The 26,391-nt window shown below is 45.5% G+C and overlaps 1 protein-coding gene across 1 annotated transcript in view; it reads left to right on the plus strand.

Moving 5' to 3' along the window:
* Positions 1 to 26,391, plus strand: part of LOC115199226 (neurexin-2-like) — an 840,225-nt gene that overhangs the window by 568,605 nt on the left and 245,229 nt on the right. The window contains exon 17 of the mRNA XM_029761850.1: positions 2,513 to 2,632. Within this exon, the coding sequence (XP_029617710.1) occupies positions 2,513 to 2,632 (120 nt within the window). The remainder of the gene's footprint in view (positions 1 to 2,512; positions 2,633 to 26,391) is intronic.

Raw genomic sequence — 26,391 nt, forward strand, 5'->3', positions numbered from 1 at the left:
TTCCCCACTCTTTCAACATTAAAATCAACTAATATGACTCCCAGTTAAATGACTGGAATTCAGGTTTAAATACAGAATAAATATTAATTTCAGCTTTAAGACTTTTTGACCAACCTTGATTAAATCAGAATGGACCAAATAACCCGTGTTATGGATCTGATTACAGTTAGTCCCCTCTATTCTCATATTGACATAAAAAGGTCTTTATGTAATTACAGTTGACGTTTTAGTATCAGACGCTCTTTTCCAGAGTGACATACATTACATGTTTTGAACCTGTTCCCCTTTGAGTACACTACAGAGGATTACAGTTTGCCCACATTGACAAAAAGCAGTATAGATGTATACATTGACACCTTCAAATCAAATCAAAGTTTATTTGTCATGTGCGACGAATACAACAGGTGTAGACTTGAAATGCTTACTTACAGGCTTTAACCAACAGTGCAGTTTTTAAGTAAAAAAAAGATATTAGGTGAACAATAGATAAGTAAAGAAATAAAAGTTAAAATACAATAGATAAGTAACAATAGATAGATAAGTAAAGAAACAGAAGTAAAAAAAAATAACAGTAGCGAGGCTATATACAGGCACCGGTTAGTCGGGCTGATTGAGGTAGTATGTACAGTACATGTAGGTATGGTTAAGGTGACTATGCGTTTATGATAAACAGAGAGTAGCAGTAACGTAAAAAAGGGGTTGGCGGGTGGTAGGTGGCGGGACACAATGCAGATAGTCCGGGTAGCCAATGTGAGGGGGCACCGGTTAGTCGGGCTAATTGAAGTAGTATGTACATAAATGTATAGTTAAAGTGACTATGTATGTAAGAGAAACAGAGAGTAGCAGCAGCGTAAAAGAGTGGTTGGGGGGGGCACACAATGCATATAGTCCGGGTAGCCATTTGATTACCTGTTCAGGAGTTGGTCCTAGACTTGGCGCTCCGGTACCGCTTGCCATGCGGCAGTAGAGAGATCAGTCTATGACTGGGGTGGCTGGGGTCTTTGACAATCTTTAGGGCCTTCCTCTGACACCACCTGGTGTAGAGGTCCTGGATGGCAGGCAGCTTAGGCCCAGTGATGTACTGGGCCGTATGCACTACCCTCTGTAGTGCCTTGCGGTCGGAGGCCAAGCAGTTGCCGTACCAGGCAGTGATGCAACCAGTCAGGATGCTTTTAATGTTGCAGCTGTAGAACCATTTGAGGATCTGATCCTCAACACTGGAGCCCCTCAGGGGTGCGTGCTCAGTCCCCTCCTGTACTCCCTGTTCACCCACGACTGCATGGCCAGGCACGACTCCAACACCATCATTAAGTTTGCAGACGACACAACAGTGTTAGGCTTGATCACCGACAATGATGAGACAGAATAACGATTGTGCCAGAATAACAACCTATCCCTCAACGTAACCAAGGCTAAGGAGATGAATGTGGACCACAGGAAAAGGAGGACCGAGCGTGCCCCCATTCTCATCGACGGGGCTGTAATGGTTGTGTGTTGCTACCTACCCTCACCACCTGGGGGCAGCCCGTCAGGCAGTCCAGGATCCAGCTGCAGAGGGAGGTGTTTAGTCCCAGGATCCTTAGCTTAGTGATGAGCTTTGAGGGTACTATAGTGTTTAACGCTGAGCTGTAGTCAATGAAAGGGCAGTGTGGAGTGCAATAGAGATTGCATCATCTGTGGATCTGTTTGGGCGGTATGCAAATTGGAGTGGGTCTAGAGTTTCTGGGATTATGGTGTTGATGTGAGCCATTACCAGCCTTTCAAAGCACTTCATGGCTACGGAAGTGAGTTCTACGGGTCTGTAGTCATTTAGGCAGGTTGCCCTTCTTGGGCACAGGGACTATGGTGGTCTGCTTGAAACATGTTGGTATTACAGACTCAATCAGGGACATGTTGAAAATGTCAGTGAAGACACCTGCCAGTTGGTCAGCACATGCCCGGAGCACACGTCTTGGTAATCCGTCTGGCCCCGCGGCCTTGTGAATGTTGACCTGTTTAAAGGTCTTACTCACGTTGGCTATGGAGAGTGTGATCACACAGTTGTCCGGAACAGCTGATGCTCTCATGCATGCCTCAGTGTTGCTTGCCTCGAATCGAGCACAGAAGTGATTTACCTCGTCTGGTAGGCTCGTGTCACTGGACAGCTCGCGGCTGTGCTTCCCTTTGTAGTCTGTAATTGTTTGCAAGCCCTGCCACACAAGACGAGTGTCGGAGCCGATGTAGTACGATTCAATCTTGGCTCTGTATTAATGCTTTACCTGTTTGATGGTTCGTCGGAGGGCATAGCAGGATTTCTTATGAAATCCTGCTATGGTTAGAGTCCCGCACATTGAAAGCGGCAGCTCTACCCTTTAGCTCAGTGCGACTGTTGCCTGAGCCTTAGAATTTATGAAAGCCTTAGGATTTATGATTACAGTTGTTTTCCAATGTCCTCACATACATTGACATACAAAAAATGTTTGTGAGTGTTGTGTGTTGTACAATGACCTTGTTCTCCATCCAATCCCCCCAGGACCTAGCACCACCTGTACGGAGGACTCCTGCTACAATCAGGGGGTGTGTCTCCAGCAGTGGGAGGGCTTCTCCTGCGACTGCACCATGACGTCCTATGGAGGCTCCTTCTGTAGCGACCGTGAGTACAACATCGCCGTGCTGGGTTGTGGGAAGGTTGTGTATGTTATGTGAAGGTTGTGTGTAGGTTGTGTAAAGGTTGTGTAAAGGTTGTGTAAAGGTTGTGTATGTTGTGTATGTTGTGTGAAGGTTGTGTGTATGTTGTGTGAAGGTTGTATATAGGTTGTGTATGTTTTGTGAAGATTGTGTGAAGGTTGTGTGAAGGTTGTGTGTAGGTTGTGTGTCTTGTGTTGTGTAGAGCGGACTGGTTGTATTTAAGCAATAAGCCCCTAGGGGATGTGGTATATGGCCAATATACCATGGCTAAGGGCTGTTCTTAGGCACAACGCAACATTTAACTACCCAGTTTATAAATGGGTATAGACTACTTTCAGTTGCAGGTAATATACAGTATGTCGTGTTTGGTTTGAAGTATCTTTTGGGTCTGTGTTTGATAGCTCTCTGGCGCCTCCCTAGTGGACACATTAAGATATGAACGCTTGTTAGTATGAGAAGCTCATTTGGAGTGAGTTAGCATTCTATCCATATCCCCCACAGGCTAAATTCATCTAGAACACGGCCAGAGGGATAAGGTCCAAGGTTCATAGAGCAGTGGGTTTACTTTGTTAGCTTATTAAGGAGTTAAACTCAGATCCATATTGACCTCCTCTTATCTTGCCTGTGAGGAGTTTGAGGGTAGAATAATTGGAGGAGAGGGGAAGAGAGGCACGCCGATGCCTATGCTCTCCTAGCTCAGCAAAGTGTCAGTGGAGCTATTAGTGAGTTTAAAATCCAGATTTATTTTTAAAGATTGGAGAGATTGGTGTTTGTGGCGCTGAGCTCGGCTGAAATGCCCAGAAGCGGCCAACGAGGCTGGTGAACATGTGTGTGTGTGTGTGTGTGTGTGTGTGTGTGTGTGTGTGTGTGTGTGTGTGTGTGTGTGTGTGTGTGTGTGTGTGTGGGTAGAGAGAGAGAGAGAGAGACCAATCCCTCCAGCAGCCAGCCCCAAAGTCTCCTCACATTTACCAACAACCATAATATCTCCTGGAGATGAAGCTCGTTCTATAGCAATTGCTACCACCTGACGTAGCACCCAGTAAAAACAATGTTTCATACCAACTACAACGTCTATTTGCCATCCGCCTAACCAAGAGAATGTCGATATTGACATTATCTTGTCTAATGGTATCCTCTATAGTGTAGAGCTAACATGACCTAACCGGTGACTGAAGAGTGAGGACTAACACTGAGGGAGTCATTTATTTCTGATTAAACCAGTTCTACTGACTGTCTAATGGCAGACTTCCACCAATCAGCGGCTTCCAACAGAGGCGCAGCACACCAAGTCACTGGACCTCTGCGCCTAGCTAATAGGCCCCTATCCCTTTGGTTTGCTGACCAATGCTTTTGCTGTTGCGGAACATTCTCAAACATAATCAGCCACAATTAGGATAACTTTTGAAGGGAAAAGCAGGTTTTATTTTTCTTAACATTTCATTTTGAGACGTATAAGTATAATGTCTGTTAGGTCTTTTTCAGGTCGGCTCAGACACATTCATATATTATAATATATACTAAACTGAGAGTTCTATTGGCTGCTGGCTAGGTCTCACTTCTCTTCTCTCCTCCGACTATATACTTTCTGCATGGTTGTGCTGTGTGCTGCTGTTGTATTCCTGTCTGTTTCCTCCATAGCGTTCTAAAAAGCCGAAGAGACTTCCTTTACCGCCGTCTTTGAGAAGAGACAAAAACCTCTCCTTTACCGTTCTTTCACTGGAATACATTTGTTCTCAGTGACATTCAAGTTCCTATTCTGTCTTGTTATCTGATTTGAAGACTTCTATCTTCAGCTTTCTTGGCTTGTGTAACATTGATTTGAAGACGTAATGTGTCACTTTTCAAGGAATTTTGCTTTCTCCACCAATGCAAGGTAGGACTGTGTACGAGTGGAGCCACTGACGTTCTCCACCTCTTTGTGCCTATGCATACCATTGTGAATATGAAAATAGTGACAGTTTAGAAGTGTAGTGTAACTGCTTTGAACAAGTGTGAGGTTTACAATGTACTCTCAATAGTTCATGATTCTTCTCCTGCATTCGCCCTAGGCTATAGAGTTGCTAAACTTCATGTATCATTGTATGTGTTCTCGAATGACTTCCCAGCCATTGGTTTGAAAAGAAAAGCATTTTCACTGGTAACATGTGTTATGCTTTAGAAAAGAGCAGGTGTTGAGCATTTGAATAACTTTCAAGGTTTCCTTATATTTAAGGTGCCTTTATATTCAATTTGCCTTTATATTTAAGGTGCCTTTATATTTAAGGTGCCTTTATATTTAAGGTGCCTTTATATTCAATTTGCCTTTATGTTTAAGGTGCCTTTATGTTTAAGGTGCCTTTATATTCAATTTGCCTTTATGTTTAAGGTGCCTTTATATTTAAGGTGCCTTTATATTCAATTTGCCTTAATGTTTAAGGTGCCTTTATATTTAAGGTGCCTTTATATTCAATTTGCCTTAATGTTTAAGGTGCCTTTATATTCAATTTGCCTTTATGTTTAAGGTGCCTTTATATTTAAGGTGCCTTTATATTCAATTTGCCTTTATGTTTAAGGTGCCTTTATATTTAAAGTGCCTTTACATTTAAGGTGACTTTATATTTACTTTAAACAAGCATGCGTACACACACACACACACACACACACACAATCACACACACACACACACACACACACACACACACACACACACACACACACACACACACACACACACACACACACACACACACACACACACACAAATCCTTTGCTCAAACAGTGTGGTACTATATATTTGGTCTCTTGCTCTGCCACTGGAGTGTGTTTAGTATTCTGCAGTGCAGCGTGCACGCGTGTTATGTATTGTGTGTGTGTGTGTGTGTGTGTGTGTGTGTGTGTGTTTGGATCCTGATGGAGTGTTTTTGAGGGGCATAATGTGCCACCCTGGAGCGTGCTCTGTCTCCCTGTATCCATCCCATTCATCTCATCTGAGAAAACGGACCTGTCTGATCTGAAGGCATCTAGGTTGAAATCTCATAAGCACAGCTACACATGTGACTGCAGTCTTGATCACATACACAGTCAGAGATGAGCAATTATGTTATCGGCCCCTCCCACACAGTGACATACTGAGACAGGCAAACACTCACTCACACGCATGCTCAGACACACACCGCGACCCCTCACTGCTCACCCTTCACACACCCACCCGCACACGCATCCACCCACCACCCCTAGAAAGAGATATAATTTTCCTCAAAGAAGCTTAAAAATGTAAGGATTTCAGGCCTTTTTTAAATTCCAGTTTTAAATTAACATATTGATTCTCCCTGGCCTGCTCTTTGTGGTCCTCTGTCCAGGCCCCCTTGTTGGCTGTAAAGAGGAGCGAGGCCTTGGAACTGTGGGAGCCAGTGAGTGTGTGTGTGCGTCACTTCCACCCTGCGTGTTTTATCGCTATAGCCAGATGGCCACAAAGGAGATGAGCCTCGCTCACATGAAAGGGGTGAGCAAAACACAGAAAAGCACGCAGACATGTTTTGGTTGGTAGAGACCGATAAACAGCTAGATATATCCAGGTGTTTCCGACTCCTTACTTTGGGCAGGAGAGGCTTCTTTTCTAAAGTATCTTTACATTTCAAGAGTGCACTCAATTATAATCCTACGCTAGCCTGGATGTGAAATTATGAACACAGATGAGGCATATGAATTTACTACAAAACTGCTGGGAGAGACTGTTGTTGTCGGCTATTTATCACACAATATTTGACAGTGATGTTTATGATAATATTTCCCACAACCCACTAAATTACCACAGAAACAAGACGCCTGGACAAAAACACGGCTAGACATTTCCTCATTAATCCAATCATCTTTATTGCATGATAAGCTCTGCGGAGGCTGGAGTCGTCACTGGCAGGGGAATGTGTCACATTCTATCCGAAGGTAAGTCTTTGAAGATTCACACACTTTTGTTCCCTGGTGGACATAACATGGTGTGTCGTGTGGAGGCTGTGGGCGATAAATGGGAAGTGCCCAGGTTATCTGTTCTAAGGGCTGTTCTGACGCCTGTTGTTGAGGCCCAAGTCTTCCGGCAGTTCTTCTAACGCATAGGAGATATTTTCAGTGCTTTGGTCACACACTTCTCCTAACATTAGGCATTCTCCTCACAGACTCAGATTTTACTTTTACACTCTACGTGCTCTGCTCGTTTGAGTCTGACTACATAGTTACTGTGTTGGGGTTAAGACAGCTGGGAAAGGATTTTTGGCAGTTATATTTGAATAAATGGCAACAGATATTTTTTTAATACTGTATATGAGAGAACTCACTTACAATCCAGACTGGAGACCCCTGCTCTGTCTCTCTCATGTTTTCCTCTTGTATCTGCATGATTTATGAGAGCTTCCTCATAACAGGAACAATGGAAGACCATTGGAGACTTCAGAGAGATTGATTGACAGCTATCTGTCGGACGTTGAACCAAAGATAGAGAACCACCTGTTTACTTCTCTTCATCCATTTGTCGAAAATAAATGTTTTTCCACCAGTTTTCCTAGTATTCTGTCCTATGAACTCAACTGAGAATGAAAGAAAGGCAATCCAAAGAGAATATTTGGAGACATGTCCTTTGGAGAGGCTCTCTGTTTTGTTGTGTGGAGTGGTATTGTTGCCAGTGACCCACTCTGTGACAGGTTCACTATGTTGAGCTGGAAAGGCTGACGCAGGTGGACGTCTGATACCTCTGTTAGATGAGTGTGTGGGAAGGAGAGAAACAAAGGCAACTGGGTATCGCACACGTACATACACATTCTGTGTGCAAGTCTTTGTTATTCCGAGACAGTGTCAGGTGCGCTGGTCCATTTTTCTGCATAGTGTATAAATGGAGCACTTGGTATTCTACAGTATTCATCAGTAACTAAGTCAGAATGCACAGCTGTGGAAGTGCATGCAATGTGTTGCTTAGGTTTCAGCGTTCTGTGCGCATGGGTGTGCACGTGTGTGTGTGTGTGTGTGTGCGGTTGTGCGTGTGTGTGCATGTCTACGCCACATCGTGCTAACCTGATGCTGCATCTGTTCATGTCGTCCTTCACATGTTTTTCTCCATGGTTCTCAGAGGGTGCACGCTGCGTTTGTAAGGAATGACACGTCCGGCCTTGGTTAAGGGGATCCCTTTGTTTTGCAGCTGCCCAAGGATTTGATTGCTCCTTTTACTGTTCTATTCAGGGAAAGTCTCAACAGAGAATACTCTGTGTGTGTGTCTTCAGTTGCTTGGTGCGTTGTTCGAATAAAGACGGCTGTTGGTGCTTCGTGCCATCTAACACATAGGGCGTGCTTGTCAGTCAGCAACACAGCAGTTCTCAGGCACACTCTTCTCTCCTCCTTCTCTCTCTCCTCCATCTCTCCCTCCCTCCTTCTCTCCTCCATCTCTCCATCCCTCCTTTTCTCCCTCCTTTTCTCCCTCCCTCCCTCCTTTTCTCCCTCCCTCCCTCCCTCCTCTCTCCTCCTTCTCTCCCTCCTTCTCTCTCTCCTCCATCTCCCTCCCTCCCCTCTCTCCTCCATCTTTCCCTCCCTCCTCTCTCTCCTCCATCTCTCCCCCCTCCTTTTCTCTCGCCTCCATATCTCCCTCCCTCCTCTCTCTCCTCCATCTCTCCCTCTCTCCTTTTCCCTCCCTCCTCTATCTCCTCCATCTTTCCCTCCCTCCTCTCTCTCCTCCATCTCTCCTCCCTCCCTTTCTCTCTCCTCCATCTCTCTCTCCCTCCTTTTCTCTCTCCTCCATTTCTCCCTCCCTCCCTCCTCTCTCTCCTCCATCTCTCCCTCCCTCCCCCCTCTCTCTCTCCTCCACCTCCCTCCCTCCCTCTCTCTCCCCCCTCCCTTTCTCTCTCCTCCATCTCTCTCTCCCTCCTTTTCTCTCTCCTCCATATCTCCCTCCTTCCCTACTCTCTCTCCTCCATCTCTCCCTCCCTCCTCTCTCCTCCACCTCCCTCCCTCCCTCCCGCTCCTCCATCTCTCCCTCCCTCCTCTCTCTCTCCTCCACCTCCCTCCCTCCCTCCCGCTCCTCCATCTCTCCCTCCCTCCTTCTCTCTCATCCATCTCTCTCTCCCTCCCTCCCCGCTCCTCCATCTCTCCCTCCCTCCTCTCTCTCTCCTCCACCTCCCTCCCTCCCTCCCGCTCCTCCATCTCTCCCTCCCTCCTCTCTCTCTCCTCCACCTCCCTCCCTCCCTCCCGCTCCTCCATCTCTCCCTCCCTCCTTCTCTCTCATCCATCTCTCTCTCCCTCCATGAGTCACTCTTTCTTTCCTCAGTGATTTTCTTCTTCTTCTTCTTCATGGTATCATCAAAGACAGTATGTAGATAGGCTAAAACTGCTTCTCCAATAGAAATCCCAGATCACACTTGTAGGCAATGTCGTGGCGACGTTGGCTTTCTAAGCTCACACGTCATCGGGTCTAACGGTCGCCTCGCACTGAACTGCGTTGTTTTTGACAAAAATGAAAAGGTGTCATTTTGTCACTTTCATGAGGTTGGAGTAAAAACAAGTTCAACTACTTAAGACATGGACTCCAATCTAGGTTGTGCCTTTAGATTTCGAGAAAATTAACAACTAAGGAAGAATTTTTCACTTCTCTAATTGACATCTCAAATCTGGTCTGCTTGGTCTGTTTCGCAAGCGTTCCCAGAAGCTTTGCGATGTTTAGAAACCCAAAGGCGTATTATCATCATGTTATTTTCATGGTAAGCCTGCTGTTGCAGAAGATTATTAGGGAGAGTGGAGTCGTGATCTAGTTTACACTGCAGTAAGTGTATACGCCCAGAGTCAGTCCTGTCAATCAGTCAGTCAGTCCATGTTCTAGCTAGGCTAATATTGTAGGCTTTATAGTCTATAGGAAAAAGATTGGTAGTAGCAGCCCTTTAACAGCCATAACTCTCACCAACCAGCAGCTGCAGCATCATTCTCTCTAACTCTCAGCAGTCTTGATCAGAGCTGATTATTGAGATGCATGTAGCATCACGCCTCGCTGACAGGAATCATTGACTGATCATCACTGGGTCTCAGCCCCCCCCTAACAAACTGGGACGTCTCTGAAAGTGGCCAATCTGCTCCTGAGAAGACTGAAATGAAATAGAGATTAATTTGAGGGGTCAGATGTCTCTTCTCTCTGTAATTTGAAAATCGAGCGTGAACCTTTGCAGCCGTACTCTGTTCAACACAACTTTAACATGGAGAACACAGCCTGGAAACTCTGGCACCAGAGCATATAACGAGAGAATAGTCTTGCCTGTGTCCATCTTACCCTTGAAAAACACCAAAGTAAACGCTGAAGCCATTAGTAGACAGGGTCGTGAGACACAGAGTACAGAAAGCAGAAAAAAAACGGCCCCCCAGAACCCCTGATCCGATAAAGAAAAGAAACCCTCCTCACCAGATCTACACCACTGCTTGACGAATATCTCATTCCAAAATCATGGTCATTAATATGGAGTTGGTCCCGCCTTTGCTGCTATAACAGCCTCCACTCTTCTGGGAAGGTTTTCCACTAGATGTTGGAACATTGCTGCGGGGACTTGCTTCCATTCAGCTACAAGAGCATTAGGGTGGCAGGTAGCCTAGTGGTTAGAGTGTTTGGCCAGTAACTGAAACGTTGTTATATCGAATCCCCAAGCTGACAAGGTAAAACTCTGTTGTTCTTCCCCTGAACAAGGCAGTTAACCCACTGTTCCTAGGCCGTCAATGTAAATAAGAATTTGTTCTTTACTGACTTGCCTACTTAAATAAAGGTTAAATAAAACAATTGTGAGGTTGGGCACTGATGTTGGGCGATTAGGCCTGACTCGCAGTCGGCATTCCAATTCATCCAAAAGGTGTTTGATGGGGTTGAGGTCAGGGCTCTGTGCAGGCCAGTCAAGTTCGTCCACACCAATCTTGAAAAAAACATTTCTGTATGGACCTCGCTCTGTGCACGGGGGAATTGTCGTGCGGAAACAGGAAAGGGCCTGTTAATATTGTTGCCACAAAGTATAACTGTTGCCACAAAGTTGGAAGCACAGAATTGTCTATAATGTCATTGTATACTGTAGTGTTAATATTTCCCTTCACTGGAACTAAGGGGCCTAGCCCAAACCACGAAAAACAGCCCCAGACCATTATTCCTCCTCCACCAAAATGTACAGTTGGTACTATGCATTGGGGCAGGTAGCGTTGACCTGGCATCCGCCAAGCCCAGATGTGTCTGTCGGACTGCCAGAGGGTGAACCATTTCCACTGCTCCAGAGTCCAATGGAGGCGAGCTTTACCCCATTCCAGCCGACTCTTGGCATTGCGCGTGGTGATCTTAGGCTTGTGTGCGTCTGCTCGGCCATAGAAACCCATTTCATGAAGCTCCCAAAAAACAGTTATTTTGCTGATGTTGCTTCCTGAGGCATTTTGGAACTCAATAGTGAGTGTTGCAACTGAGGACAGACAATTTTTACGTGGTATGGTCTTCAGCACTCGCCAGTCCCGTTCTGTGAGCTTGTGTGGCCCACACTTTGCAGCTGAGCCGTTGTTGTTCCTAGACGTTTCCACTTCACAATAACAGCACTTTGACTTGACCGGGGCAGCTCTAGCAGGGCAGAAATTTGATGAACTGACTTGTTGGAAAGGTGGCATCCTATGATGGTGCCACGTTGAAAGTCACTGAGGTCTTCAGTAAGGCCATTCTACTGCTGATGTCTGTCTATGGAGATTGCATGGCTGTGTGCTCGATTTTATACACCTGTCAGAAACGGGTGTGGCTGAAATAGCCGAATCCACTAATTGGAAGGGGTGTCCACATACTTTTGTATATATAGTGTACCTGAAGGGACCTTAGAAGAATGTCACTCTCTCTCTCTCTCTCTCTCTCTCTCTCTCTCTCTCTCTCTCTCTCTCTCTCTCTCTCTCCTGTTCCCCTCATCATCTCATTGTTAGTGTTGTTTATATTCCCTCCGCCGCCGCTCACATCTTTTCCGCTGCATTCGTAAGACGGGGCCCTGGGAGAGACGGCACCCGCCCGAGCAATTAACGAGTGGCTCGTTAGCCGAGAAATGCAGTGTGAACCGCTTGTAACCGCGTGGCTGTAGTTCATACAGGACCGTAAATACAACTAATGCAGCTCCTTTACTGGGTGAAAATCCTCTGGAACAAGAAAAAAAAAATACAAGGGGATTACTATCTGCTCCGTCCCAGACACCAGGGGACTGGAGGGATGAAAGGGGGAAAGTAGAGGCGGAGAGACAGTGGAATGATGTTGGAGCATATGGTAGAGAGCCAACTCTGGCATCCCAAAGAGAGAGGGAAGGAAAACCTTGGTGGACTGGCGGCTGTATTTTGTGGTTCTCAGGAGATGGTGGCAGGGGAATGGGATGTCATCACTTGAGGTGTCCCAGTGATATGCATTTAGAAGGGGTGTTCAAATAACATAACTGTGGAAAGAAAATCTTGATCATCGTACAGACAAGGCATTCAATCTTATTTTCCACATGTAACAACTGTGTTCTGAATGCATTTGACTGGAATCAATCTCTCCTGTACATTCCATTTCATCATCACAACCTACAGCGTGGCATTCAGACCCAGTCTCACCACCAACCTTTTCCATCCCCCTGTATTGGCCTACTTCATTGGTCGGAGTCGATTTCCTCTCTTAGAACCTGAGATATCAATAAAACGCTAGATTGCTCTGTCGCCATTTGGAGACATATGTATTTGTCCGCGAGGCAGTTTACCGGAGGTGTGGTTTTGGTAGGTTAGCGTAGCTAGCATCTGGCCAATTGTGTCCTCAGGGTGAACAACTGAACTACGCTCGACTCCAATCAAAAGAGACTGTATGGCTTTGTGGCAGAACGGAATGCTGGCGTTTTCTAGGTCGTCATAGCGTAATTACTAAACTGATTGCTTCTTCACCGTAACACATATTAAAGGGCAATTAATGCCGGAGGTAATTGCTTCGAGACCCACTCCCTCCACTTGCTAGCGTTATCAAAGGCCTAGCGTCTCATTGCACAGTGAAGAGGAGAGGAAGGGAGGGGAGAGGGAGACGGGTAAAAGAGAACAACGGGAAAGCAATTATTTATCGGAGCACTTGGATCACATGTGTTATATTAGTCAATTGTGTTTGTTGACGGTTTGTAAATCACAGCTTCAAACGTCTGATTAGTTAGAGTGCCTTGATCTGACTGGCTGTTGCGACACGTTGTCTGAATACACACGGGCACACACACACACACACACCTGCACATAAACACACAGACATACACACAGTCCGTTAGGTGGCTCAGGATGGGGTAGCCTTTTTTCATCATGCGTTTTTCGCTTTAAGTTCTACCTGAGCATTAGATGGGTACTCACTCATTGTTAAAGTCCTAGTCATTTCAACCATTCAAGGCTTCTCAGTTCTTTAACTCACAGCATTTGGGAGTTTGTCCTGATTCAAAGTTGCTTGCCACTGCATTATAAGAAATACAAAATAATATGGTTTATCACACTTGCATCTGGACAGAAAACCGATTTTTCTCTGCTGTGATAGGAATCAGAGAAATACCCTCTCTGATCAACTCTTACAACCAAAATGACTAACATTGCTGTTGATGTGTTCAGTTTTCTTTAGGGGAGTGGGCTCAAGGTAGCGTGTTACTTGCCGTAGTAGGAAAGCGAAAGCACCAGTACTTTTTAGTATGGTATTGCGTCACTTTCACCTGTTATGATGCATTCCACGATGGCAATGGAAACAGCCATCATTTGTGGCTTTCCTACACTATGCATAGGTCAACGTCAGCTTTTGCTACTATCCAAACATTTGGGCAGAGTGCGTCAGAGGCCGTAACCTTGCTTTGTGTGTAGGAGTGCCTCAGCAAGAGGTTGTTGATTAAGGATGAATTGAAGGAGGGCTGGAAGGAGGCCAGATATAGGCCGTCCCTGACGTCAGTGTCTTTAGGATGCCCAGTAACGGGCCTTTCAGGAAGAAATGATTTCTCCTCCTTCTTCCCTCTTTTCATGTTTATCGCTCGAAGCATTTTGTGATCCCCTCTCCCCCCTCCTTCCCTCCCACACACCAATCAACACATACATGCACACGGCATAACATTTACTCACACACACGCAGGTGCAGTAAGTTACTGTGATTGATAATAATCACGCCACACCATGACGCCCTGTTAACGCCGTTCTTTTCAGAAGAAAGACACGTGAGCCGCAGAACACACTTCTTTACACATATAAATGCACCTCCTCCCCAAAAACACGACTGACATTGAATTGCCGCTTCTTAACAGGATTGGCCTCATTTGGAATTGAAGGCAGTCAATTTAGGAAGTAAAATTAAATTACAATTCAATTATATAAAAAATGGCATTCATTTTCAATGGCTTCTCAATAAACTGAAAAGTAGAAGAAATTGTTTTTATTTTTTTTTTATATTTCAGAATATCGAATTAAGTCCAACCCTGCTTCTTAATGCCTAGTATGTTTCTGGAATGCATTGTGGTGCTGTCATGACAAGAATATTAAGTAACTATACAGTACGTTCCAACCACAAACACACACTGATGTACAGCACAGCAACTCTTCATTGAAATACTATAAAACACACACTGATGAAACAAAGTACAGCACAGTAACTCTTCATTGAAATACTATAAAACACACACTGATGAAACACAGTACAGCACAGTAACTCTTCATTGAAATACTATAAAACACACACTGATGAAACACAGTACAGCACAGCACCTCTTCATTGAAAAACTATAAAACACACACTGATGAAACACAGTACAGCACAGTAACTCTTCATTGAAAAACTGTAAAATGGTGGTAGCTAATGTTCTTTACTTCTTCCCTCAATGTTCTTGGCTTCTTGTCCAACATAGATTCATAGCTCTTTAACACATCGGACATTTCTGGTCCATGTCTGCCTCAGAGGAACAATTGGCTATCCGTGGCTGTTCCTTCTCCGATGGTTTCTTTTCCTATACATGATGGCAATGACAAGTGTGATCTCCCCAGATGACTAAATGGACCCAGTGTGGTGCCTTGGTGATTAAGCCAATGGCTGGAACAGCACATCTCCACTGCAGGAGAGAAACCCAAGGGAAACAACATCCTTCCATCCATCTATCCATCCATCTCTCTCGCTCTCCCACTGGGCTGTGTGCTTTTCCCATAGTCTCCGTCCGCCCATGGAGATGTTCCAAAGTCCACGTTAAAATGGCCTCTCTCTCTCTCTCTCTCTCTCTCTCACCCTCTCTCTCTCTCTCTCTCTCTCTCTCTCTCTCTCCCTCTCTCTCTCTCTCTCCCAATGCTTTCCCTCCCTCTCTTTCCTTGTGTTAGATACTATTCCACTTACTCCATTCCAGCCATTATAATGAGCCGTCCTCCTCTCAGCAGCCTCCACTGACACACACACACACACACACACACACACACACACACACACACACACACACACACACACACACACACACACACACACACACACACACACACACACACACACACACACACACACACACACACACACACACACACACAACACACAACACACACACACTCATCCCTCGACGTCTGCAGCCAGTCAGCCAGCCAGCCAAGAGTAACCCTCATCAGAACAGTATTAGTCTGCTGAAGTAAACCAACGACTCATACGAATGGATCCAGTACATTGGCAAGGTGGTTGATACAGTGTGTGTGTTGTGCAAGCAGGAACCACTGACAGCCTGAAATAATGACCTTTGCGGTAGGGGAGTTTGGACTGGGACTCTGAGCCTAGAATATTATTAGACATTATTATTTTAATATCGAATCTGAATATTGTCACCCTCCACGTAGCCGACACCTTCTTTTTGCTGTCTATTTCTCTCATCCGAACCAACATACCATTCACTATTCAGAATGTCACTGTCGATATCAGAGATATCAGAGCCAAACACAAGCATCTTATATATATCATCAGGTTGGACACCCTCACCTCTCTCCTCTCCACTGGCCTTGCTTCGTTCTTTCCATCCATGCTTGAGTGTGTATGTATCCCTGTCCGTGCGCTCATGAGCCGTGTGCACCCCTCTCTGAAAAACCCCAGTCCCGCTTTATCACTAAATCTGTAATGGAATTTGTAAGGTGTAAAAAAAAACAGGCATTCTAAAGCGGGGCTGAATAAGGAACGGCTAGTGAGATCATAAATAATTGGAGGCCAATGTAAACGATAAATCATCGATCTCCACAGGTCTTCCTAATATACAATGCGCCGTGTTTAACGGCACAGACCCAGCTCGTGACGTTTTAATACATTTTTCTCTCTCTTTCCGTCTCTCTTTTTTTTTACAACGTTTGCAGTTATTACAATCCGTTCGGGGAGCCCCGTCCGGGGAGCCTCGACTGAGAAGAATCCTATTGATATTTTGCTCCTTTTCACGAGCAGCGGGACTACAGGCCTGCTTATTTACTGGGGATGATTTGCCCACAGCTGTAAACTCTAACCTTCAACTGGAGCAGAGCTGGAGCTCTCTCCCGGTCTGTTTTCGCTAAGACCCTTTTCACTCGCCCGGATTTAATTGAATGAAGAGAAGTCTTATTGTGTGTGTGCCTGTGTGTGCGTGTGTGTGTGTGCTTCAGTTATTACAGTGGTGCACTCTGAGTCCTTTACTGCATTTACCGTTCATTTACATTGCTCTAATTTGTGGTCTCAACCAGAAAAAAACGGAGAGAGAAATAAAAACACACTTCTTTCAAAGTGGGAAAGTTAGTCTAACTGTGGGAATAAACCCAGCTCTCTCTTCTTTCATTAAAAGATTCCTAGCCAGCTCAGAAGAATTCCATGCGTTGAGGTTTAATGCTGATATGTCATGGCTCTAAATCCTAGGTTCCTACACTATCATGAGATGAACATTCATCTGATTTATACTTTCTTAGGAATTCCAAATCAATACCCAGCTCCTGCTGGGAACTCCACCGAGGCATTACATGAAGCAGATCAATGCTCTTTCCTCAGACCGTCCACTTTATTTCTTCTGAACTCTCCTTATTCTATTGAGATCACTCTGAGAATACATCATCCCTTTACAATAGTAGAACGCCCAATTATTAACATCAGTTCACCCAGCCTAATGGCATAACATTCACAAATGAAACAATATTGATTTGTGTAAGCGGCATTCCAATATGTCCCATTGTTTTTACAGTGGGGAAATCAGACGTATTGAACCCCTTGATTGAAACACTTCTTTGAGGTGTGAAATGCAATCCAAGATGGTTCCTTGGAATACGTAAATAGCGATGGAACCCTGTTTGAGGCGTTATCAGGGACAGTGGGTGAAAACACCGAATGATCTCATTAGAGTACCTATGGACGAGTCCAGTGGTTACCATCTCTGGTCCTCCAGTACACCCAACAGCACACAATTTGTTTTGGCCCCGGACAAAAACACCTGATTCAACTCAGTGAGGGCCTGATGATTAGTTGAATCTGGTGTGTTTGTCTAAACCACTATGGGCATGTGTTGCAGTCATTCTTATTGAATGATCTCCCTCTTTCCATCCATACCATCTCTGGTTCTCTCTTGCTTCTGCTGTTCTCCTACTTTTTCTGTCTTTCCCATCTCGCTCTCTCTGGCTCTCTCTCTCCTTCTCTGTCTCTCTGGTTCTCTCTCTCTCTCTGGCTCTCTCTTTCTCCCTGGCTCTCTCACTCCTCTGTCTCTCTCTCTTTGACTCTCTTTCTCTATATATCTTTGTCTCTCTCACTCTCTTTCTCTATATATCTTTGTCTCTCTCTCTCTCTCTCTCTCTGTCTCTCTCTCTCTCTCTCTCTCTCTCTCTCTGTAACCGTGATGTGGACTTGTGTAATTAGTTTGATGATGTGCTTTGCTGACTGCATTATGCAGATTTGGGATGGACAGGTGTTATTCTCAGTAGGCGGCCCAGTTAGTATCCATAGTAACATGTGCTGGGTATCAGTTATGTATGGTTCTGTACAACAGAAGTACAAAGATGTACAAGTTAGAGACTGCTCCTTTTGATGATCTTGGGACGCTGTAATACAGCACGGCTGTGTCTGTCTCTCTCTCTACCTCTCTCTCTTTCCCTCTCTTACTCTCTCTCTCTCTCGCTCTGTCTCTCTATCTCTCTCTCTCTCTGTCTCCTCTCTCTCACTCTGTCTCTCCATCTCTCTCTCTCTCTACCTCTGTCTCTCTCTCTGTCTAGCATCTCTTCACTTCTTAATGTAGCAGAGATACACTAGCTGCAGTAAAATGTATACTCCACCAGTAGATTTTCATTCCCAGCAGGCATCATCCTTTGGTAACACACCTCATAGCGAATCAGTCTCTCCTATTTCCGTAATAACGATGAGAAAATAACCGTCGATGAATGGTATTCATCAACACAAACACTGAGTGTACAAAACATTATGAACATAGAGTGACCAGGTGAATCCAGGTGAAAGGTATGATCCCTTATTGATGTCATCTGTTGAATCAACTTCAATCAGTGTAGATGAAGGGGAGGAGACAGGTTAAAGAAGGATTTATAAGCCTTGAGACATGGATTGTGTATGTGTGCCATTCAGAGGGTGAATGGGCAAGAATAAAGATAGTAGTAGGTGCCAGGAGCACCGGTTTGTGTCAAGAACTGCAACACTGCTGGGTTTTTCACGCTCAACAGTTTCCCGTGTATCAAGAATGGTCCACCACCCAAAGGACATCCAGCCAACTTGACACAACTGTGGGAAGCATTGGAGTCAACATGGGGCAGCTTCCCTGTGGAACGCTTTCAACACCTTGTAGAGTCCATGCCCTGACGAATTGAGGCTGTTCTGAGGGCAAAAGGGGGTGCAACTCAATATGTGGCAGGTGTTCGTAATGTTTTGTCCACTCAGTGTACACTGTAGTGTTATTCTAGCAGTGCGTTTGCGGATAAGAAGGTCGACTGATGCGCAGGCATTACAAAACAGCCCGATGTCCTTGCGCATGGAGAATAGTATTATGTTGACAGTACAGACAGCTCTGTTCTCTGAATATTTATTGGGCTTAACAAAATACACAGACAAACCTAACCCCTTTGGGAAGAATTGTATGAATACATTTGTAAGATTGACATTGCAAGCTTTTGGCAAGTTTATTTAGTAATCTTGGTAAAGGTTTCCAGACACGTCATTATCAAGTTTGGTTTTATTACCATCCGTGGTCTAATAAGTTTCACAATTTAAAAAGACATTTCACCTCCCACTGAAAGCAGACATCCGGTACTATTTGTAACTGGCTGACAAGTCATCGACAAAGATCGCTTACTGCTCTTTTTGCCCGACAGTGGAGGTAAGCTGACCTTTTTTTCTGACTGGGGCTTGTGGTTTAGTGTTGTATTATTCATGGGACAAATGCGTGTAAATAGAGGATGCGATTGTGTTTTAGCTCGGGCACTGCTGGGTTTTAGATTGTGTTTTAGCTCGGGCACTGCTGGGCCACCCCTGGCAAAACATTTCCTACAGTAAGTGCTTTAAAAAGAAAGAGTGGAGGGGGGAGAAAGAACAGCGATGTGTATCAAAGTGCTGAACCAACATTATGGCCCCTATCCCTTCCCCTTTAATAGCCTTTGCAGGGTTGTAAGGGAACTAAGTCTGAAAGCTAATTTTGAGCCGGAACCCACAATTGCAACAGGGGAGAAAATGTGCTAAGTAGAGCACAATAGATGTCTATTTTTTCACTGCAACCCCTCCTTGCCAGGAGTTTGAGTTGTGTACATAAGCTGTGACACCTAAGAGACCTCCCATGTCCCCCAAATTTAAGTTGATGAGGAGGTCTTTATAAGGCCGGTCTGGTAATTGGTAATGCGGTCTGTTTCTCTCTCAGAGCCTGTCTATAGAAAAGCAGGATGAGTCAATGAGAGAGAGAGAGAGAGAGAGAGAGAGAGAGAGAGAGAGAAACAAACAACCCAGCATTCCACAGGGGCAGTGAACAAGGAGAGTGGAAGAGAGGAGGAAAATAAGAGATGAGGAGTCACAGAGCAGTCCTTTAAATTCCAGACGGGAGACCGAGTCTTGTCCTGACCTTTTCCTGCACCACAGGGGGGCGGTCCACTCCGGGGCCTTTAACTGAAATCATCTCATATCAGGAAGTGACCAGAATACTGAGAGAGTTAAAGATGTGTCTACAGACGTCAGACACACCACTTTTCACACAGTGACATTTCTGAAGTGACATTCAGACTCTCCCTTCACCATGTCTAATGACTTAACCTGACACCGAGATTCTCGCGCCATCTGACCATTAACTTGACTCAGGGTTGTCAGGATGAGAGCAGGGAGAGCCCCAGTCACATGATGAGGCACTTTTGCTTCCGTGGGAAGGTGGACATTATAGTATATGTAATTACCAAGCTCTGGTCATTCTCTGTCCACCACCACTACAACAACCTCCCATCCCTCATCTCCTTCCTTAGGCCATCTCTGGAGCAGAACTGGCAACCTATGACATGGCTGCCCTTAAACTTTTACTCAAGTAATTAACCTCTATGGGAGCGGTGACCCCCCCACGGGATGGTTCAGCTAATGTGTGCTAATGTGATTAGCATGACATTGTAAGTAACAAGAACATTTCCCAGGAAAGCTTAAATTATTGTTAACCTAACTGCACTGTCCACTTTACAGTAGCTTTAACAGTGGAAAAATACTATGTTATTGTTTGAGAAGAGTTCACAGTAATGTACTTGAAAATGTATCAATTGACCGATTAGGCATATTTGGGCAGACTTGATACAACATTTTGAACAGTAATGCAATAGTTCATTGGATCTGTCGAAACCCTTGCACATCCACTGCTGCCATCTAGTGGCACAAATCTAAATTGCGCCTAGACTCCTAATTCATATAATTGTCTTTCTCTTGCATTTCAAAGATGATGGAAAAAAACAGAGCTAATGTGTTATATTCTCCTACAATAATTTCACATTTCCACAAACTTCAAAGTGGTTCCTTTGAAATGGTATCAATAATATGCACACCCTTGCTTCAGGTCCTGAGCTACAGGCAGTAAGATTTGGGTATGTCTGTGTTGTTGTTGTTCTTTATGCGAAAATTGAAAAAAATGGTCCGATCCTTAAGTGATTTTAACTTAATAATTGTCACTTCCCCGACCCCATCAAAAGGCTGGATGGAAATCACGCAATTGTTGGATTAACTAAAGCGCTGCGTGATGTCTGGCAGGAAATAGCCCCTACCCCTCTCTCTGCTGGAACCGCTGTCTCGGCCCCTTTTCACAATTACTCTTCTCTTCCTCTGTAACTTATCACTTCTCCTTTGTCTGGTCTCTCTCTCTCTCTCTCTCTCTATGTCGACTCTAACTAAGAACATTTGTTATTGGCACATTTTCCTCGCTACACCACAGTGACTCGGGTGGGGGAGGAGAACAACAACACTGTGACTCAGGGGTGGGGGAGGAGAACAACACCACTGTGACTCAGGGGTGGGGGAGGAGAACAACACCACTGTGACTCAGGGGTGGGGGAGGAGAACAACAACACTGTGACTCAGGCGTGGGGGAGGAGAGCAACATCACAGTGACTCAGGGGTGGGGGAGGAGAGTAACACCACAGTGACTCGGGGGTGGGGGAGGAGAGCAACACCACAGTGACTCAGGGGTGGGGGAGGAGAGCAACACCACAGTGACTCGGGGGTGGGGGAAGAGAACAACACCACAGTGACTCAGGGGTGGGGGAGGAGAGCAACACCACAGTGACTCGGGGGTGGGGGAAGAGAACAACAACCCAGTGACTCAGGCGTGGGGGAGGAGAACAACACCACAGTGACTCAGGGGTGGGGGAGGAGAACAACAACACAGTGACTCAGGCGTGGGGGAGGAGAACAACAACACAGTGACTCAGGGGTGGGGGAGGAGAACAACACCACCACAGTGACTCAGGGGTGGGGGAGGAGAACAACAACACAGTGACTCAGGGCTGGTGTAGGAGAACAACAACACAGTGACTCAGGCGTGGGGGAGGAGAACAACACCACAGTGACTCAGGCGTGGGGGAGGAGAGCACCACCACAGTGACTCGGGGGTGGGGGAAGAGAACAACAACCCAATGACTCAGGCGTGGGGGAGGAGAGCAACACCACAGTGACTCGGGGGTGGGGGAGGAGAACAACAACACAGTGACTCAGGGGTGGGGAAGAGAACAACACAGTGACTCAGGGGTGGGGGAGGAGAACAACAACACAGTGACTCAGGGGTGGGGAAGAGAACAACACAGTGACTCGGGGTGGGGGAGGAGAACAGAACTCTCATATTTTCATTCATTTTACAGGTAGTAATAAGCAGGTAGTAATAAGCAGGTAGTAATAAACAGGTTGTAATAAGCCAGTGTAGCACAATAAGAAATATAATGAGTGTACAAAACATTAAGAAAACCTCCCTAATTTTGAGTTGCACCCCCTTTTGCCCTCAGAACAGCCTCAATTCATCAGGGCATGGAATCTATAAGGTGTTGAAAGAGTACGACAGAGATGATGGTCCATGTTGACTCCAATGCTTACCACAGCTCTGTCTAGTTGGCTGGATGTCCTTTGGGTGGTGGACCATTCTTGATCCACACGGGAAACTGTTGAGAGTGAAAAACCCAGCAGTGTTGCAGTTCTTGACCCAAACTGGTGCGTCTGGCACCTACTACCATACCCTGTTCAAAGGCATTTAAATATTTTATCTTGCCCATTCACCCTCTGAATAGCACACATACACAATCCATGTCTCAATTGTCTCCAGGCTTAACATTCCTTATTTAACATGTCTCTTCACCTTCATCTACACTGGTTGAAGTGGATTTAACAAGTGACATCAATAAGGGATCATAGCTTTCACCTGGATTCACCTGGTCAGTCTGTCATGTATATTTCTGTTTTATTCACACCAATTCACTTTTTATTTTGTATTTTTAAAAAGCACTGCAGAAAAGCTCCATCGTCCTAACTCACTACTGATAGCACAATTGAGTAGTCAGGAACAGAGGCATCATGTCCATAAAGGGCACAGCTTGGCTTTAGCTAGCCCAGATACAGTAGGTTCCCAATCTCCCAACCTCATAAGTAGCTACCAAGAAGCCAATTCAGGCTATCAATCAAGTTAGTGTAGCTAGCTTGTTTAACTGTCTTAGCTGGCATGCCTGCTGGCAAGGTTGGTAGACTTTAGAAAAGCAAGCAATAACTAAATGTACTTAATTAGACTCATTATTTTCAATCTTTTACCAATATTTTAGCAGAGATGCAGAGAAGAATATTTTGTTTCTTTAAAAAAAGAACCACTAGTCAGGAGGATACAGACAGCTCAAGAGGTATGCGTAGATACACAAAAAAATAAAGACATATTTTTTCATTAGAATTAAAGGGATACTTTGGGATTTTGGCAATGAGGCCCTTCATCTACTTCCCCAGAGTAAGATGAACTCGTGGTTACCATTTTCATGTCTCTGTGTCCAGTATGAAGGAAGTTAGAAGTAGTTTTGCTAGCCAATGCTAACTAGCATTAGCACAATAACTGGAAGTCTATGGGTATCTGCTAGCATGCTAATAATGATTATTACTCCAGATTGCAGGAAAAAGCTGTTTCAGGTGTTTGAAAAATTCAAAATATTACAACTTACAGATGAGGGGCATAGCCCCCCTCCAGACCACCCCCCAGACATCTCTCCAGACAATTCTCCCAGCCCCCAAGGAGGCCTTTTGCCTTTCGGTAGGCCATCATTGTAAACACAAATTTGGATTAAATGTCAGGAATTGTGAAAAACTGAGTGTGAATGTATTTGGCTAAGGTGTATGTAAACTTCCGACTTCAACTGTATGTACATGTACTAGGCCGAGTCGGAGGCCGATCAGTTGCCATACCAGGCAGTGATGCAACCAGTCAGGATGCTCTCGATGGTGCAGCTGTAGAACATTTTGAGGATCTGAGGACACATGCCAAATCTTTTCAGTCTCCTGAGGGGGAATAGGTTTTGTCTTGGTGTGCTTGGACCATGTTAGTTTGTTGGTGATGTGGACACCAAGGAACTTGAAACTCTCAACCTGCTCCACTAAAGCCCCGTCGATGAGAATGGAGCCCTGCTCGGTCCTCTTTTTCCTGTAGTCCACAATCATTCCCTTAGTCTTGATCATGTTGAGGGAGAGGTTGTTGTCCTGGCACCTCATGGCCAGGTCTTTGACCTCCTCCCTATAGGCTGTCTCAACGTTGTCGGTGATCAGGCCTACCAATGTTGTGTCATCGGCAAACTTAATGATGGTGTTGGAGTCGTGCCTGGCCGTGCAGTCATTTAGGCAGGTTACCTTAGCGTTCTTAGCCACAGGCACTATGGTGGTCTGTTTAAAACATGTTGGTATTACAGACTCGGACAGGGAGAGGTTGAAAATGTCAGTGAAGACACTTGGCAGTTGGTCAGTGCATGCTCGCAGTACACATGCTGGTAATCTGTCTGGCCCTGCGGCCTTGTGAATGTTGACCTGTTGAAAGGTCTTACTCACATTGGCTGCGGAGAGCGTGATCACACAGTCTTCCGGTACAGCTGGTGCTCTCATGCATGTTTCAGTGTTATTTGCCTCGAAGCGAGCATAGAAGTAGTTTAGCTTGTCTGGTAGGCTCGTGTCACTGGGCAGCTCTCGGCTGTATTTCCCTTTGTAGTCTGTAATGGCTTGCAAGCCCGGCCACATCCGACGAGCGTCAGATCCAGTGTAGTACGATTCGATCTTAGTCCTGTATTGACGCTTTGCCTGTTTGATGGTTCGTCAGAGGGCATAGCAGGATTTCCTATAAGCTTCCGGGTTAGTGTCCCGCTCCTTGAAAGCGGCAGCTCTTGCCTTTAGCTAAGTGCGGATGTCAACTGTAATCCGTGGCTTCTGGTTGGGGTATGTACGTACGGTCACTATGGGGATGAAGTCATCGATGCACTTACTGAGGAAGCCAATGACACCCCTGGTCAGCGTACAAGCATGAAGTGGGTTTCGATTAGACCTCCCTCAGTCTTCTCTCTGACACACAAACACACACACACACCACACACACACACACACACACACACACACACACACACACACACACACACACACACACACACTACCCTGATCCTACTTTGGGGGGTTGCATGACCAACATGTTTTTCCCCTCTCTTTCAAATTGAATGAGGGATTTTTAAATCCCATGGCTCTGGAAGCAAGACAAATGACCTCATCCCACCAATAGGCTAAAACACAGCCAGTGAGCCCTTAGACTGAAAATCAATCTCCTTTTACCTCCATCTTGGATCCGTTATGTGATATCAGGGTTGAGGCCTGTGAGGTAGACATGTCTTAATCTATCCAGTTTGATGTTTGCAGTCTTCTTAGGCTGCTCCCTAGGCACACCCAGCCCTGACCTAGATTAGTGCTAGCCCACGTTAGTCAGCATTGATGTGTCTTCTGAAACTACTAACTTAAATAGAGTCAGATTAGAAATAGCCTAGCTATCACGTAGCACGTTATGATGAACAGTCAATGTAGCCTTCACACTCAAAGCCTTATTGCTATGAGGGGTCATATTCCGGACAAGACAACTTCCCTGTAGGATGTTTTTACATGTATACTCTTCCTTGGTAGGCCAAATTTCTGAACATGCTCAGTAGAGAGCCCCTGTTCTACTGCATAGTTCACATCGAGTTTTCCCAGAACACCTGGAATCTAGGTAATGGAGGGAGGAATGGAAACGCAGGGAAGCAACGAGGGAGGGATGGAGGGATGTTTGTTTTTAGTCTGGAGGAAGTGCTTTAGCGCTCCATCCCGGGCCCCCAAGGCTAGCCGGGGATGTGTGTAAACAGGGATGTGCAGGCGCCGTTCTTTAGTGAGAAATATGGCTGTTCAAAGCGGCAGCTCCAACCGCAGGGCGCCTTCTACAGTCCTGCTGTTTGAAGTCTGCTTCCTTTGCGCCTTCTCACTGCACTAGGGAAAGGCCTGGACTCAGACAAGAGGAAAACTGGGAGATAGATTGTATAGACCGAATACACATTTACATTAAATTCCTTACATTTCTACATGCTATTTGTTCTAATTTCTCGAGAGATGAAATCAACAAATACGGTAGAGACGAGAGTCCCCAAATGATCCCAACAGACAGTCCTCTTCACGCTCCCCACCCCAGTTGTCCCTCAGAGGCACTTAGGGCCCCTCCTCTGCCAAGGCTGTGAATCAAAACCTCCCACTTCAGGTCTCGCTGCCACCTCGCACACCAAATGAAATATTGAAATGGTTTTCATCTCACAAGATTGCCGTCAGTCTTTCGATATGCTGCTTCAATAACAAAGGCTAACCTCCATAACTGGCCCCGCCCTCCACACCCCTCTCTGCATGTCTTCCCTCATGCCTTGTTCACTAACTCAAGCACTCTTTCTCCATCTTGTTTTCTCCTCTGTTTTGTACTGTTATCAGACTTGTCTGCATTGTTGATGTGACAATGTCCCTTGTTTCCTTGATGTCAGCCAAAGCTTCTGATACAGAAGCGCAAAGGAAGATGTCCTGTTCTCACAGCGCAAAATCAATGAACTGATCATATTTTTGCTTAGTCCAAACTTTTATTGGATGCAGTTCTGTCTCTGGATTTCTTGGGAAATTGCCACACCTTAGCGGTGCAGCGGGCTGTGTGAGAGACAGGGGTGTAGTTGTGAAGGTGGGAGTTAGGCGCTACTCCTCTCAGGTACTTTGTTCCTGGCAGGCAGGCTGGAAGGCAGGCA

This window comes from Salmo trutta, chromosome 8 (genome assembly GCF_901001165.1).
Source record: "Salmo trutta chromosome 8, fSalTru1.1, whole genome shotgun sequence".
Classification (NCBI taxonomy): Eukaryota; Metazoa; Chordata; class Actinopteri; order Salmoniformes; family Salmonidae; genus Salmo; species Salmo trutta.